Below are 15,668 nucleotides of genomic sequence, written 5' to 3'. Positions count from 1 at the left end.
CTTTGGAAGCTGGAAATACAAGAATGGAGCTCTAGTGAGAGCTAGAGATGCTAAATTAATTAAAGACACATGTCAAAGTAAAGGAAGAAAGCTTGCTGATGGCTACTGAACGCTCTGGGCCAGAGGTGTGCAGCTCCCCCTCTGAAACAAAAGGAGGGTACTGCAGCCCAGGACGCAGCTAGATGGCAGGCTGCTCTGAAGACGTGAAACACGTGCAGCTTGCAGCCCCACCCCTCTGCCTGCCATACAAGAAAGAGTTTGGAATGTAAGTGCTATGCTAATATAATCTGTCCCAATTCCTATTAAGAAGGTAACTTATTCCTGAAAATTATTAAAGAAAACAAATTGTGACATACACTAAACTAATGATCACAATATTGTACTGTCAGAATTCCATGGTTAAAAATAACAACTGAAGGGACAGTACAGGGGCAAGAATGGGGGCAAGGTTCCCTTGTGAAGTAAGGAAACAGAAGAATATAAAAAATGTGGGAGGAAGAAGAAAAATCATTCATAGATACAAAAACAGAACCAGAACAGAAAAGCTCAAAGGGGAAAGCTTTTTAAGAAGGCAGAATGACAAAAAGCCACTGAACTTGGTTAGGAAAATGAAAGCCTACTGTCTGGAATTAGCTGGAAGGAAATGGGGCCCTGGGTATACACCAATTATAAGAAGATCTATAATCAAAGAAGAAAGAAAACAGAATAATAGAACAGCATCAGAACCACGTTTTTGTTGTTTTTAAGAGGAAACATATTTCTAAATACAGCTAAAAGCACAGGAAAGAAACTAGTTGGAATTTATTAAGTGGAGAAGCAAAATTTGCAGGAGCAAACTAGAGAAGAGAAGAAAAATGAGAGCAATCTCTGTAAATATAAGAAAGGATGAGAAAATAAAGAGGTAAGAGAGGCACTGGAACATGTCGGAGCCTGTGAAGGGGCACTGACAGCATGCTGTCCTGGCAGCAGCAGGACCCTGTCTTCACGTAGGCTAGCAAGCGACCTTGGCTCAGTAACTTACTTTCTTTCTTTTTTTTTTTTTTGTCTTTTTGTGACCGGTAAGGGGATTGCAACCCTTGGCGTGGTGTCGCCCGCACCGTGCTCAGCCAGTGAGCACACCAGCCATTCCTATACAGGATCTGAACCTGCGGCGGGAGCGCAGCTGCACTCCCAAGTGCTGCACTCTCCCGAGTGCGCCACGGGGCCGGCCTGTAACTTACTTTCTAAGAGCATCAATTTCCTCATCAGTAAATGCAAATAATACCAAATGTAAGGATTATTGTGAGGACTGAAACTAAATCTTCTGGAACCTATCAGATCCTCAATCAATTATTATCATTATGATACTACTACTATTACTAATAAATATCATTATCATTTATAATAAAAAAAAAAAGGAAAGTCAGACTCTATGATGTGGAAAATCAGTGAAACAGAGAGAGCTAAGGAGATCAGAAAATGTATAAACAGCCATTGTGGGGAACACCCAAAATAGATTCCTTCAGCAAACACCTACTGAGTACTCATTTAGTGAGACACTGTGTAGGAACCGTGGGAGAAATTCCCAACTGCCTGGGCCTTAGAATAAACTCAAGAAGGTGAGAGGAAAACAAATAACCACAAGGCAGTGATTTGTGATCTACAAAGTAAGATTTTGGGAAGTTCAGAGGAGACTTTAAAAATCACTTCTTGCTAAAGTAAATAGAAATTGGTTAAAAAGAGACAGACACTGAATTAAAACTTTAAACTAGATTTTAGGAAGGAGAAAATAATCATTCTAGGCACAGAAAAAAAACAAAAAAGCTGGGGAAGGACAGGATGACTTAGCACAACTTAAAGGTGTTGTTACAGGACTCACACAGGGAAATGGTTTGGGACAAAGCTTGAGACAGAGGTTGATTGGATCCAGACTGCAGAGGAATAAAGGTTTGGAGGAACTTATTTTGTTTCCTGAATAGATAATAATATGTCCACATGGTTCAAAAAAGCACAAAAAGGAATTCAGGGCAAAGTCTCCCCCATCTCTACTCTATCTCCCAAGCCCCCTGTGAAGGCAGCTCCATTACTTTTACTAATCTGAGGTATAAGAAAGACCCACTTTCTTCAATACGCATTTCCGTAATTTTGTTTTTGAAAGAATAAATAGGTATTAGTTCTATAATAAGAAAGAAGAAGAAAACCTGGCAGAATCTGGAATTCTAAGAAGTAGAAATGTAGTACAAAATGCTGCTCAAGAGCACAGATTCTGCCTGGAGTCAGAGGAGAAGGCATGTACCCCAGACCTGGCCATCTAGGGACTTTAGCCACTTCACTGTGCCTCATTTCTTCATCTCTGAAATGGGCACAAGTGTGGCACCTCTCTCAAGAGTTGTTATGAAGATTAAATAATCACAACTAAAGTGCCTAGCAGAGTTCCAGTGTGTTAATACTCAATAGATAATGGGTACTATTCAGATAAGAGGAAAGCCATTATAATTAATGAAAAATAAAGCTTTAAGGGTAAAGTTTTTACATCAGTGGCTTTTTACTTTTGGGGGCCCATGTACTTCTCTGAAAATCAGGTGATCTTGCTATGAATGGGCTGCTTGAAAACTACATGTACCCAATTCTGCACGTAATCTCAGGGGTTCATAAATTCCCTGAAATCTTGGACATTGGGTTAAAAACACCTAATTTACAGAACTACTACTGCTAACAATTATTGTAAACTAGATTTACAATACCTTACAAAACGTTTCATAATTAATATAAGAAAGGATTATTTCAAATTAGCTATCACTTACTGAAAATATTTATGGAAAATGAAATTTAGTGAAAATTTATTATTACAAGCCAAGTGCACTGAGTGTTTTATGTATATTATCTCATTTAGTGCTTCCACTAATCCAGAGATGCAATTATTATTACCCTCACTTTAAAATGAGGATACTAGGGCTTAGAAAGTTTAAGTGACTTGTACTGCACTAGTAATGGACAATGTGTTTGATCTGCAGTACATGTTTTCATCCTATAACATAATTTGTTAGTTATGCAAAAAGGACGGTTTTTTTTTTTTTTTTTTTTTGCTGAAACATAATTGTCTCCACTTCATAGGGTTGTTGTAAAGTTTAAGTGAGTTCATATGTGTAAAGCACTTAGCACAGGATAATTGCTAAGCTGCTATTATTATCTGATATTTTAACTAATTAATTAATGAGGTATATAATATATAACTTAAAACAATTTCCTGTATTTAAATGACCAACGTGGCCACTCACAGACTCGTCCCTACTGTTAGGCTAAAACCTGAGAAGAGGAGGAGGCTGCTGTGGTCACATGTGACCGTGGAGGCAGTGGGACAGGGGACACACCAAGGGCTTGGGCTTGGAGCCAGACAAACCCGAGCTCACAGCCTGGCTCTCGGGTTATCTCTTTTATAATCTTGAAGATGTTTCTTTCCATTTGTATCTTTTACTTCTCCCCATTCTGACCAAATTCTTGATTTTTTTTTATTACTCAGTGATGACACACAATATTCAAATTCAAACCAGATTTTCCAAATGATGGTTTACTAAGAGTAACAACCAAAATTTTTAGCCATGAGAAGGTTGAGTTGGAACAAAAAAAGACAGAATAAAGAAATTCATATTAAACTAAGCCTCTTAAAAAAACCCATACTGATATACTTATATATCTATCTATATCTGAAACACTACAGAATGCAGGACACAGGAAAATATTGTTCCTGCTGATGTGATTTGTGGCAATAGTGTCCATTTAATAATCAAACCATGCAAATACATCCTGGCAGAAACAAGCACGTGCTTAAAAACCCTTTGACAAGGAGAGTTTAAGATCTGTTTCTCTCACTTCTTGAAGCTGACGTGGTGTAGACAGGTAAGGCTCTCGCTGCTCTTCTCAAAATCTCTTGTTGTCTCTCTTGGCTGAATTCCTTCACATAACGTTCCTTTTCAGAATTGGACAAGTAGAACTATAAAAAGAGAGAACTATTAAAATGTTTTAATCCCATGATGTTAACCGTCATGTCAGAAAAAGTTTTATCTAGAACGGGAAAAAAAAACCTCTGAAGTATTTTGTTTTATGAAGGCAAAGCTTGTCTTCAAACTTCTTTAACTTTAAGAAGATAAATCAAGTACCTTTTAACAAAAACTACATACCTTTGACATTAAAAAAAAATTTGCCCTCCATACTAATGATGGTAAAGAGCATAAACTAAATATTTTTGCATCCTTGTTTTTTACAGGTAAAATTAAATTCTTCCACCAAAAAAGGCTTAATATGTATTCTCTATTAGTAAAAATTTTGTTGTTTAAAAGTTACCATCAAGAATCTTTTAATTTTTGGAAAGGTGTCCAAAGATTCACTTGCTCTGGGTAACAGGCTAAACCACAGACATGGGGTCCCATTATTCTCTGACCAAATGTCTCAATGAGATCAACAAGTCATTCTTTTACCATTTTTAGCTTTTAAAAAGCTGACCAATGGGGGGGCTACTTTCCCCAGAATTATCAAAGATTGTCAAGGCAAGAGTAGTCTCCTTTTCTCAAAAGGAGATTCCTTCATAGAGCTGTTTCTGGTTTTCATTTCTTAGTATTTGTTCCCACGGTGTGGCCAGCCTCAGGCTCATTTTCTTTTAATAGCCTTTTCCCCACAAAGCACTTGTTTAGAGTTGCTCTTCTTTTCATATGTCACCCCAGCATCTCAAGGACCCTCAGTTTTATGCCTCAATTTCATGTAACCAGGAACTTTAAGTTTCTGTCTTTATTGTACTGATTTCTTCTTCTTTTTTTTCAAACTAAGAATGGCTTGGGACTTGCTCTTGACAGGTTTTGCTTTAAAAAGTCCTAAGGAATCATGACTGAAATTTTATCTTTTCATATTTAAGGAATATTTTGGGCTACCTGCTAACTCAAACACCAAAAACTTCCCCTATTCTTGCTGCACCATCATTGCTGACAGTGTTAACTTAAAAATGTAGTTTATTCTGTTATGAACAAGGCAACAGCTTGGCATAGCAAACAGAGTTCTGGGTTGAGCTAAGTGTGATTCCAAGAGGCTTAGGGACTTTTCTAAGATTGCAGAATTATTGGCAGAGCTGATTTTAAAGTACAGTCTTCTGTGTTCTACTCTAGTGTATTTTCCTCTATACTGCTAGCATAAAATAAATGTTCTTGCTTTTTACAGACAGTTACTCTAACCTGACTAAAACATCATCTTTAGAAAGCAGAAGAAGAGTCTATTTAGATTACCTAGCCTGGCTTCCAAACCCAAATTCTGATGGCACGAGAAATCTGGAAATTACTTATGAGGGGTCTTCAAAAAGTTCATGGTAAGATTCACATTATCTCTTAATTCCATTTTTCCATGACTTTTCTGAAGCACCCTCATAAAAGGAAGAAGCAGCAACACAGACAAATGAACAGGATAGAAAGAAGTCAGAAAAGACTGAAATAAATTTTTTTTTTTTTTTGTCTTTTTTGTGACCGGCCACACCGCGCTCAGCCAGTGAGCGCACCGGTCATCCCTATATAGGATCTGAACCCACGGCGGGAGCACTGCTGCACTCCCAGCGCCACACTCTCCCGAGTGCACCACGGGGTCGGCCCAGATTGACATAATTTTAAAGGTGGAAGTCTCAAAGATTTTGGAGGTCACTTATCTAAGTTCTCACCACAGGCAGGGATCTTCAGATGTTCAGGACAGATCCATCCCCTTGTGAATACTTTCAGGTATAGAAATATTTTCCTACTTTGCAGGATGGTTCATTCTCTTTTAGAGAATTTTAACTTTTTGGTCAGTTTTTCCCTGACATGACATGTCTCTAAAACATTCATCAGTAGAGTATAAACATCACATGGTATAATGTTCCATATATATCTGGACAGGAGATGTTCTGATCAAATTTTACAGTTTCCTTGTAAAATCTCAGCAGCTTTACCTGGGCTGTGCTATTCCTAGCCTGTGGTAGTCTCCCAGACCTCAGCCTGATCTCTCTACTTCTACTCAACATTGTTACTTTTCTCTAAGAACTAAGGTTATAAAATTATGAAAAGCTTAAGCCAAGTAAAAAAATTCAAGAGACACTGGTGTTTTAGAAGAGGAATGGAACAAAAGAAAAATTAAAATAGATCAGACTTTCAAAATTAGTACTAAAAGTCTACTTTTTATTCAAAACTACTGAACAGAATTCAAACTAGGAAATGCTATTATTATCTTAAATTCAGTGTTCAAATTGTTCCATTTAAATATTTATTCAATACAAATTAAGTGCTAGAGGTTAATCTGTTCCAGATACGAGACCCAAAGATGAATAAAAACAAATCCTTGCCTTCAAAATGTACATTCCTACAGTCAAAAAGTTAGCCATGTAAACAAAGAATTATAAATACAAATGAGCATAATAAGTACAACATTAACAATACATGAGAAGGTATGATAAAAAGCTCTCTTGGGAGGTGGTGGTAGCTGTCAGTGAAAGTTTATTGGAGCAGTGGTACCGAAGCTAGGCTTTGAAAGATAAACAGGAATTTTCCAGAAAGACAAAGAAGGAAAGAGAAACTTGGCAAAGGGAATAACATATGGAAAGCACGAGGATATGAAAATAAGATGGTGTATTCAGGGCAGTACAGTGTTTGAGCAGACAGCTCCATGAAGAAGCAATGGAGACGAAGTCAGCAAGATTTTAGTTCATGAAGAATCTTGCGTACCATGCAGATTAGCATGATCTTTATCTTGTAGCTGATCAGCAACCTCTGCAGGATTATAACCAGAGAAGTGATGGTACTTACTATGTGCTAGGAATTCTTCTACACACTTTAAATATATTATCAGTTCTATGTACTACTACATATACATTATTAATTACACACATTATTAACTTATTCGATCCTTACAACAATCCCATGGAATACGTACTACTATTACCCTCACTTTATGGAGAAGAAATCAGCTACAGAAAGTCTCCAAAGTCACACAGCTAGGAAGTGGCAGAGGTATGAGTTAAACCTGGGCAGTTTGGCTCTAACATCTGGTTCTTAAACTCTACATTATACAGCTCCTCAAACATATTACCAATTGTTCTTCTTATTCTATTTTTTATTTCCTGTAATGAGAACTTCTTAGTTTCTACACATGCTATGTTTTCAATAGCCATTACTACTAGCAATTGATTAAATAAAACTAGGTCCTTTTCAACTTAGAGATTAAGAAATGGATGGTAGTTTTTAACACAACTTTAAGGGTTGACTGATTATTACCAAATGCCTGAAGAATATATTTGAAGAAATACTAAGTTTGGTTTATGGTTTACTTGACCTCTTAAAACAAAAGCATCCATTATAAAAATGGGCAAAAGACAGTGTGGCATTATCTACTAACGCTGAATGTACATATAACATGTGATATAGCAGTTCTGTACACAAAAGAATTACACATATATTATTCCCCAAGAGAGATGCACTAGAATGTTTACAGCAGCCATATTTGTAACATCCCTAAACTGGAAGCTCCCCAAATGCCCATCAACAGTGGACCCGGTAAACAGTGTTACATACCACAAGCAAACAATGAGTAGTAATGAGAATGAATTATCTACAACTATATGCAACAATATGAATGAACTCTCACAATAGGATGTTAATGAAAGAAGCCAGACGCACATCATATACAACTATGACTACTATATGACTATAACTATGTATACCACCATATGACTCCATTTACATTAAGGACAAAAACAAGCAAAATTAATGCTGTTAGAAGGCAGGAGAGTGTTTTTCATGAAGTGGGTGACTGGAAGGAAGCATGAGGGACTGATGGGGTGCTGGTAATGTTCTGCTTCTTTTTTTTTTTTTTTTTTTTTTTTTTTTTTTTTTTTTTTTTTTTTTTTTTTTTTTTTTTTTTGTCGTTTTTTCATGACCGGCACTCAGCCAGTGAGTGCACCGGTCCGTCCTATATAGGATCCGAACCCGCGGCGGGAGCGTCGCCGCGCTCCCAGCGCAGCACTCTACCAAGAGCGCCACGGGCTCGGCCCATGTTCTGCTTCTTGAACGATGTTCAGTTCTTCTTACACAGGTGTGTTTGCTTTGTGATATTTCATCAGGTCTACACTTATGACATATATACTTTTCAGCATTTTTTTTGTTTGTTTTTTGCATATGCTCTGCATTAGAAAGTTAAATGGAGGTTGATATTATTTTTAAACATGGTCTATAATTTTAGTGAATTTCGATAAATTTAACATGAAGGGAAACAACTATATCATTAATTATATATATTTTATCAATATCTACTATTTGAGTGCTAACCATGTGGCAGGTAATATATTAAAAGCTCTACTTGGATAAATCTCAATCCACACAAACACCCAACAAAGACAGGCACAATTGTTAGCTCCATTTTCTGATGAGAAAACTAAAGCTCAGAGAGATTAAGTAATATGTTAGCCCAGAAAATAAAACTCAGACAACACTAACTTTAGAGAATATATTCTTAATCATCTTGCTAAATTTTCAGTTAAGGAAGAATTCAGTTGGCTATATCAAGAAGGCAAGAGAGACATACTGATTGTAAAACTTACTCCACATAAATATTTACCTACATTATTTTCCAAATGGAACCTCCAATGAGAAGAAGCACTAGTCATATTAAGGTATAGCAAGCAATAGCCTAGAAAATTTGTTTCCCACAACCAAAACATTTTCTTTAGTTGCAGCATTACTTGTTCATGCCTGAGAAAATATGTGTTAAGACGGCTTCTAAAAGTAAACTCTACTTCCCTACCTCAATTCTGCCCTTTAAGACTTTTTACCCCAGTAATATAAAGCATGTCTTTAATTTAAGAAAACACAGCATGGCAGAAAAGCATTAGCATGGCTAAACTTTTACTACGCTATGTCCGTGGATTATATCTGAGAAGAGGCTGATGGCTCATGTTCGCAATATGGAGTTACCAAGCAATTTTGTGAATGGAAACAGAACAAATGCATTATGTAAAGTTTTAACAAAGGTAACACAAGGGAAAATAATTCCATAATCAGTTAAAGCATTTGGTAATTTACCAACATTAAATTTACCTCTTTGGAGGGGGAAGCGGGAGATGTGAAAATTGTCATCCAATAGGACCATACAAACATAACAAAGAACAGATGGAAAGCCACAAGGTAAACAACGGTCTTTCCTGGTAAATAAAAACAAACAACATTTCATTGAATCCAGGTGAAAACAGGAAAAAGCATTACATTAAAACACAATTTTTGGGTCAGGAGGCCTAATCCAATAAAACATTTAATTAAAACTTGTTGAAACATCAATTATATAAACTTTTTTATCTGCACGATATAACATTACTGGATTTGAAGAAATATTCTATTCCTGCACTTAGGGATTAACAGCCTGATTGATATGTAAAGACTGCAGTCTGAGATGACATTTAATTGCTGAGGATTTAAGCTAAAACACTTTCTTCACTCACTGTATTTCAAGCTCTCCCTAAAAGTTAATTTTAAGTGACTTAAAAATTATTTAAAACAGAATCCATCACTATGAACTGTAGTTCCAAAGAAATGTAAACTGAAAGTAAACAAAGGAAGTTACTGTTACCACGCATAATGAGGAAAGCTGAATAACTCAATCCCTGTATTGTTCAGAAAAAGTAGCCTAAATTTCATTCTCCTGTTCAACATAGGCTAACAAGGAAATTTTTTAGCCACTTGGAATTTCCATCCTAACAGTTTCCCAAGTGAATTAGTGCAACATTCCAGCAGCATTCTCTCTAAATGTTAACCCACTGACACAACTTTTAGCTTTTTGTTGTGTTCTTTAGTTTTTTAATTTGAAAGAAGCAGAACTGGTTTCCATAAGAAGCAAGAACTATCAGGTGCTTACAGGCTTCTTCAGTTTGGAATGCAGCACCACAAACTCACTGAAAATGACAAAATATAGACAAGCACAAAAGTCTGAAATTCTACTCATTTGAGATGAAATGATACTTCTTGAACAAGTCTTCACTGTTACTTTCAGAGTTCATTACCAGTTCACACTGCACTCCCCAAATAATTTGCTTAGACTTCAATTAAAGTACTGTTTCAATAAAATTAATTGCTTAGTATGGTAAGGGGATCGTAACCCTCGGCACGGTGTGGTCCGCACCACACTCAGCCAGTGAGCGCACCGGCCATCCCTATATAGGATCCAAACCCACGGCCTTGGCGCTACCAGTGCCGCACTCTCCCGAGTGAGCCACGGGGCTGGCCCAGTTGCTTAGTATTGATGAGCTAATACATGCAAAACACATAGAACAGTGCCTGGCACACAATAAATCCTCAATAAATACTGGTTATTATTATTATTACTATCCAGGCATCTTAATTCTTCTCCCAAAATTTGATTCTTTTCGTGCATTCTCTATTCTAGTATTTCTCACAGTGAAGAAGTGATGGATTTCTCACCGGTCTGCAGTGAGATGCGAAACATTAACAGTGCAGTGAAGCTCCATGTATGCATTCAATTCAAAGCACTGTCCTTCCTTCAGTCTGAGGTTATTTTTCCTCATATTTTTGGTTTAAAAAGTAGTTCATTCTTTTTAAGTAAAATAATAATGATAAAAAACTGACAACCCCATTGGAACCAAATATTTTCTTTTGAAATGGCACTGGTCCATGCCAGATCTCAGAATAGAAACCCCAGTCACACAGCTGATTGATGCAGGAACCTCAGGCTCGAGTGACTCCTTGTATCATCTCACAGCTAACCAGTACAAATACTTCCAATTCCAGCTTCTAAAATTTCTCTGGTAGTGAACGCCTTCTCGTTATTTTCACTGTCAGTGCATAGTTTATAAACTGTTGCTTGTGCCATTTGGATTGTTGCAAAAGCCAATTGGTCTCCTTGCTGCCAGTCTCTCTTGCTCCTAATACATCTCAATGGCCAATGTTAAATGTGTTGCTCTTAGTTTCTTCTCCCTCTTGGCTGTGAAATTCCCAGAAAACAACTCCATCTGCATGACCAATGCATCCCTGCCACTCCCACCTACTAAAGGCCTCCTAGAAGACATACGAGTGTATGCCTTATTTCTAACTCCCACAGTAGTCTTGTAAAGTATTCTTCCAGTTTACCAGTGTAAACACTGAGGCTCAAAGAATTTACCACCTTGCCCAATATAACTTAATTACTAAATGATAAAGCCAGAATTCAAACCCATATCTGCTTGGTAAAAATCCAAGGTTCTTCTCACTATGTCACACCTAATTTTTTATTTTTAACCATCATTTTAATAGTCACATTCTACTTCTGAGCTCACATTGTATGCCAGGTTAAAATCCTAACCACAACTTCTAAAACGTGCTCTTTCACTGCCACTAATACTGATGGCCATCCACACTGAAAATTCTGGTTTCTTAAGAACCTGCATTCTCTATCCTGCCAGGTCCTCCAGGTTGAAACCTGTGGTCTACGTAATGGACTCAATGTCAGTGCTTCCTTTGTTTTTCTTTTGGAAAAGCATGCAGAAACTTAGTCTCCTACTGTAACACCAACACTGAGGCCATTTGTCAACTCTGCAATGTTGATGTAATCTGCACCCAACTTCCTTCATTTGTATTTTTGCCTGGCCCCTATATGCAATCAAGCTTGTCATTCCTCATTTACATACTATTGTATAGCTTTGACATAAAGGATAACTTTGATACTTCAAACTTCTTAATCATTTACTTACAACTAAGACTAGAATGTAAAACAATATACTTTTTAGTGTATTTTTAGAATATTTCTGCTCTGTATAAGAACAAAACAAAATAGTTTTGCTTTAAAATACATTAATTCTCAGTTAAATGAAAAATAGATAAAATAAATCTCTTAGCACAATGTCTGGAATATAGTAAGTACTTAACAGATGGTAATTATTAAATTATAATGAGTAAAGAATAATAGAAAATACTGCTTTTAACCAAGTTAAAATTAATGTGTTTTTAATAGACAAACGTCTAGTCACATATATTTGATAAACCATTCATTACAAGTAAAATGTAAAGTAAAATATTAGTTTTAATCTTAGCAAATTAAACGAAAACTGAAAGAAAAACCTGAACCTACAAATAAAAAAAAAAAAACTATGTTCAAAAATCACCTGTAACTGAATTAAAAGACAAATAAACAAGCAATCAAAAATATTTGATTAAAACATTTTTTGAGAGACATGGTAAAAATGGCCCCAAGAGATAATGATACAAGTTAAAAGTTCTTTTATAGACTTCTGAAATTCTATGCTTTATCTGTGCTTTCAACATACATAAAAGTTTTGATTTAAAGAAAGAAAAATGAGCCTACGAAGATTGAGTCTATATTTAACTTGTTATTGAGAAGCTAGATTTAAAGGCAATTTGAGATTTACATGTTTAATACCTAATAATCTCCAATAACGGGAATAAACATTTATTAATAACTTCTAACTGTTCAAATGTTTCAGAAATCCTCTAAATTTTTGTATGTCAAATCAAATTTTAGTTCTGAAATTTGATCTCAATGGACTTCTAAAATTTCCTTTCATCTCAATGAAATTTTGAGAAATGATTTTTCCCTCTAGGCATTGTCTCTTTGACTAGTCATTATAAAAACTTTAATTGCCTTGAATTAGTAATACAATTTACAAATTTACAGTCTGGTTATTTCATTAAATATCTGTGAGTAGTAAAGTACTGTTTTTAACAAATGCATAAACAAGAGAGAACCATCAATAAAATTTAGACACCATGAAAAAGAATCCCCTCCTTGACCTAGCTAGAACTGATATTAAGAATCTAAAGAGTTCTGAAGAACACACAAGGCAGAAATATTTATATAAATATACAAAAAGAAGTTTGGTTACTAGGTGCCTTACAAAATAATGGCTACTTCGATTTATATAAATAACACAAAATGAGACTATATTAAAATGTATGGTAATAAACCCAATAATACAACTCCTTTTAATTACTTAAATTTCGAAGATACGTTTTTTTTTTTTAAAAAACAAACACACATGTATTTATCACTAAATAAAAAGTATGTGGGGTGCAATTAAGATAATGTACGCATTCCACTTAAATTGAAAGTAAGAGTGCCTTACCATTTTCTCCATTTCCAGAAATAGTAACTAGAATAGAAGAAAAAATAATGAATAAACATACTTTAACATTTTGTACATAAATTTTATTTCAGGTTGAATATGCATCTTAACATCATTTTCATAAAAATAATATTGAGTTATAAAATGTAAACACTAATGCAAAGTCAGAATTGCACTCAAAAAACTCCAAAAACTTTAAAATGCTAAAATTCAAATTCTTTATAATTAACACTACAATCGCACTTAAACATTTTTTCAGACCTTTGTTAATTTTAAGGGTTATCAACATGGCTATAGTTATTGTGATGTTTTCTTTAGCTCTTTCCTAATGATAGCTGCAGAATGAATAGGACTGTCCCTCTATGGCACTCATAACTTATTAGCCTGTGCTGTACCTTACCAACCTCTTTGTGAAAGCTATTGGCAAGACAAATTTATTTTTCTATAGAAAAAAGTCAAGGAACTTATCCCAATAATTTTCAGAGTGCTTTTTCTCTGAACGCTCAAATATTCAAGAATTAGACTAAGCATGGAAAAGTTAATTCAATGTCTCATATTTTTTTCCACCTCTTATTACTGTCTGGATGAACAGATCCAGCAACCATTCAGTCTACAAAGACTGAAACCCTGGGAATTGCTACTTACTCTTTCTGGATAGCCCAATGGCCCCTAGGTCCTGTTGATTCTACTACCTAAGTATATTTCAAAGCTATCACTTCTTCAATCCCTCTCATTGCCTTCCTCAAATGCAATAACTTAAGGCATCTTCCTACTATCAGTTTAACACACCCTCACCATCGCAAATCTCATGACTGAGTACTTTTCAACATCTGAGTCACTTTCAGAGCAAAGTCCAAAATCTTCAGGGTAGCAAACACTACTAGGCCCTCTGTAATCTACAATGTGTGTACTTCTCCAGTCTTTTCTGTCATTTGCCCTTACCTCTGGTCTAATTATCTGAACAAACTGCAGATTCCTGAATGCATCAAGTAGTTTCACATGCACTCTGCCCCTCTCCCTTATTCATCTTCCAGGGCCCAGTTTGAAACTACCTCCTTTGTAAAGGTAGTCTTCCCTGGATCCCTCTTTAGGCAGAGCGGATCACTCCTTTATACATACCATCACTACTCACTTCCATCTCTACCAAGGCATTTCATGTATTTTTACAATTACTTGTTGATACGGCTATCTCATCCTACTGGACTGCATGCTCCTTAAAGTGTGGAATCCATGTCTTAAAACAGCAGCAACCCTGCAAGTTATCATTAGCTCCATTTTACAGATAAATAAACTAAGGCTCAAAATAATTAAATGGTTTACCTAAAGTCACAGAGCAATTATATTAGTGTAAATGGAATTTGAACTAAAGTCTGTTTGAACTTTTATTCTTTCCTATAGTGTCTCTCATTTTATTCGTTGTTTTAGTCCAAAAGCCAGGTATACAGCAGTAATGCTTGAGAAATGCTTATTGACTCAATATCCATTTTTTTTTTTACTAAAATCTCTTGATAAAATAGGAGTACATGGATATTTCCTTAACAAACTAAAATATATCTTCCTCAATCCCTAAACCAGCATAATTTAATGAGATAACACTATACAAGTATTCCCACTAAAGTCAGGAACAAGATGAGCAAGTTCATAATCATCACTTTTTTTTTTTTTAAACACTGTTTTGGAGAGGCATAGGGCTTCTTCTCAACCCATCCTAGATCTGTCAGGTAGGGACTGGGACAATTAGACCCTGTGCTGATCACCTCTGGCCTCACATAGAATTTCCCATTTACCCTAGTGTGTACTAAAAACATTGCAATTTTCTATATGTGCCACAATGTGAAAATGATTGGGAAGCACTATCCTAGCTGCACAATTATAAAAGAGAAATAAATTAGTAGTATAAAAATTGAAAAGGAGAAGGCAAATGTATCACTATTTGTAAATTATATGTCTATATTCCTTGATAGCCAAAGAAAATGAGCTGAAAGGAAACAACAGAGTGAAAAGACAACCTACAGAATGAGAGAAAATATTTGCAAACTATACATCCGACAAGGGATTAATATCCAGAATATACAAGGAAGTCAAACAACTTCACTGTAAAAAAAAAAAAAAAATCCAATTTTAAAATGGGCAAAGGAGTTGAATAGATATTTTTCAAAGTAAGACATAAAAATGGCCAACAGGTACATGAAAAAATGCTCAACATCAGTAATTATCAGGGAGGCAAATCAAAACCACATTGAGATATCTCCCCAGTTAGAATGGCCATTATCAAATATATAACAAATGCTGGCAGAGATGTGGAGAAAAGGGAACACTCCTACACTGCTGGTGGGACTGTAAACTAGCACAGCCACTATGGAAAACAGTATGGAGGTTTTTCAAACTACTACAGATAGCACTACCATATGATCCAGCAATCCCACTTCAGGGTATGTACCCAAAGGAATGGAAATCATGTTGAAGAGATAGCTGCAGCTCTGTTTACAATAGCCAAGGAATGGAACCAACCTAAATATCCACTGATGGACAACTGGAAGTATCAAGTCTACAGGATTTTTATTTA

The 15,668-nt window shown here is 35.7% G+C and overlaps 1 protein-coding gene across 5 annotated transcripts in view; it reads right to left on the bottom strand.

Annotated features, from left to right (window-relative positions):
* ZDHHC20 (zinc finger DHHC-type palmitoyltransferase 20) overlaps positions 1-15,668 on the bottom strand; it is a 59,899-nt gene that overhangs the window by 27,139 nt on the left and 17,092 nt on the right. For all 5 annotated transcript variants that reach the window (XM_063102286.1, XM_063102288.1, XM_063102289.1 and 2 more), the window contains exons 2-4: positions 13,103-13,129; positions 9,075-9,178; positions 3,850-3,970 (exon numbers count right to left, since the gene is read on the bottom strand). In XM_063102286.1, the coding sequence (XP_062958356.1) occupies positions 3,850-3,970; positions 9,075-9,178; positions 13,103-13,129 (252 nt within the window). The remainder of the gene's footprint in view (positions 1-3,849; positions 3,971-9,074; positions 9,179-13,102; positions 13,130-15,668) is intronic.

This window comes from Cynocephalus volans, chromosome 7 (assembly GCF_027409185.1).
Source record: "Cynocephalus volans isolate mCynVol1 chromosome 7, mCynVol1.pri, whole genome shotgun sequence".
Lineage (NCBI taxonomy): Eukaryota > Metazoa > Chordata > Mammalia > Dermoptera > Cynocephalidae > Cynocephalus > Cynocephalus volans.
The sequence above is the reverse complement of the archived record's forward strand: the minus strand, read 5'-3'. Positions and strand labels throughout refer to the sequence as shown.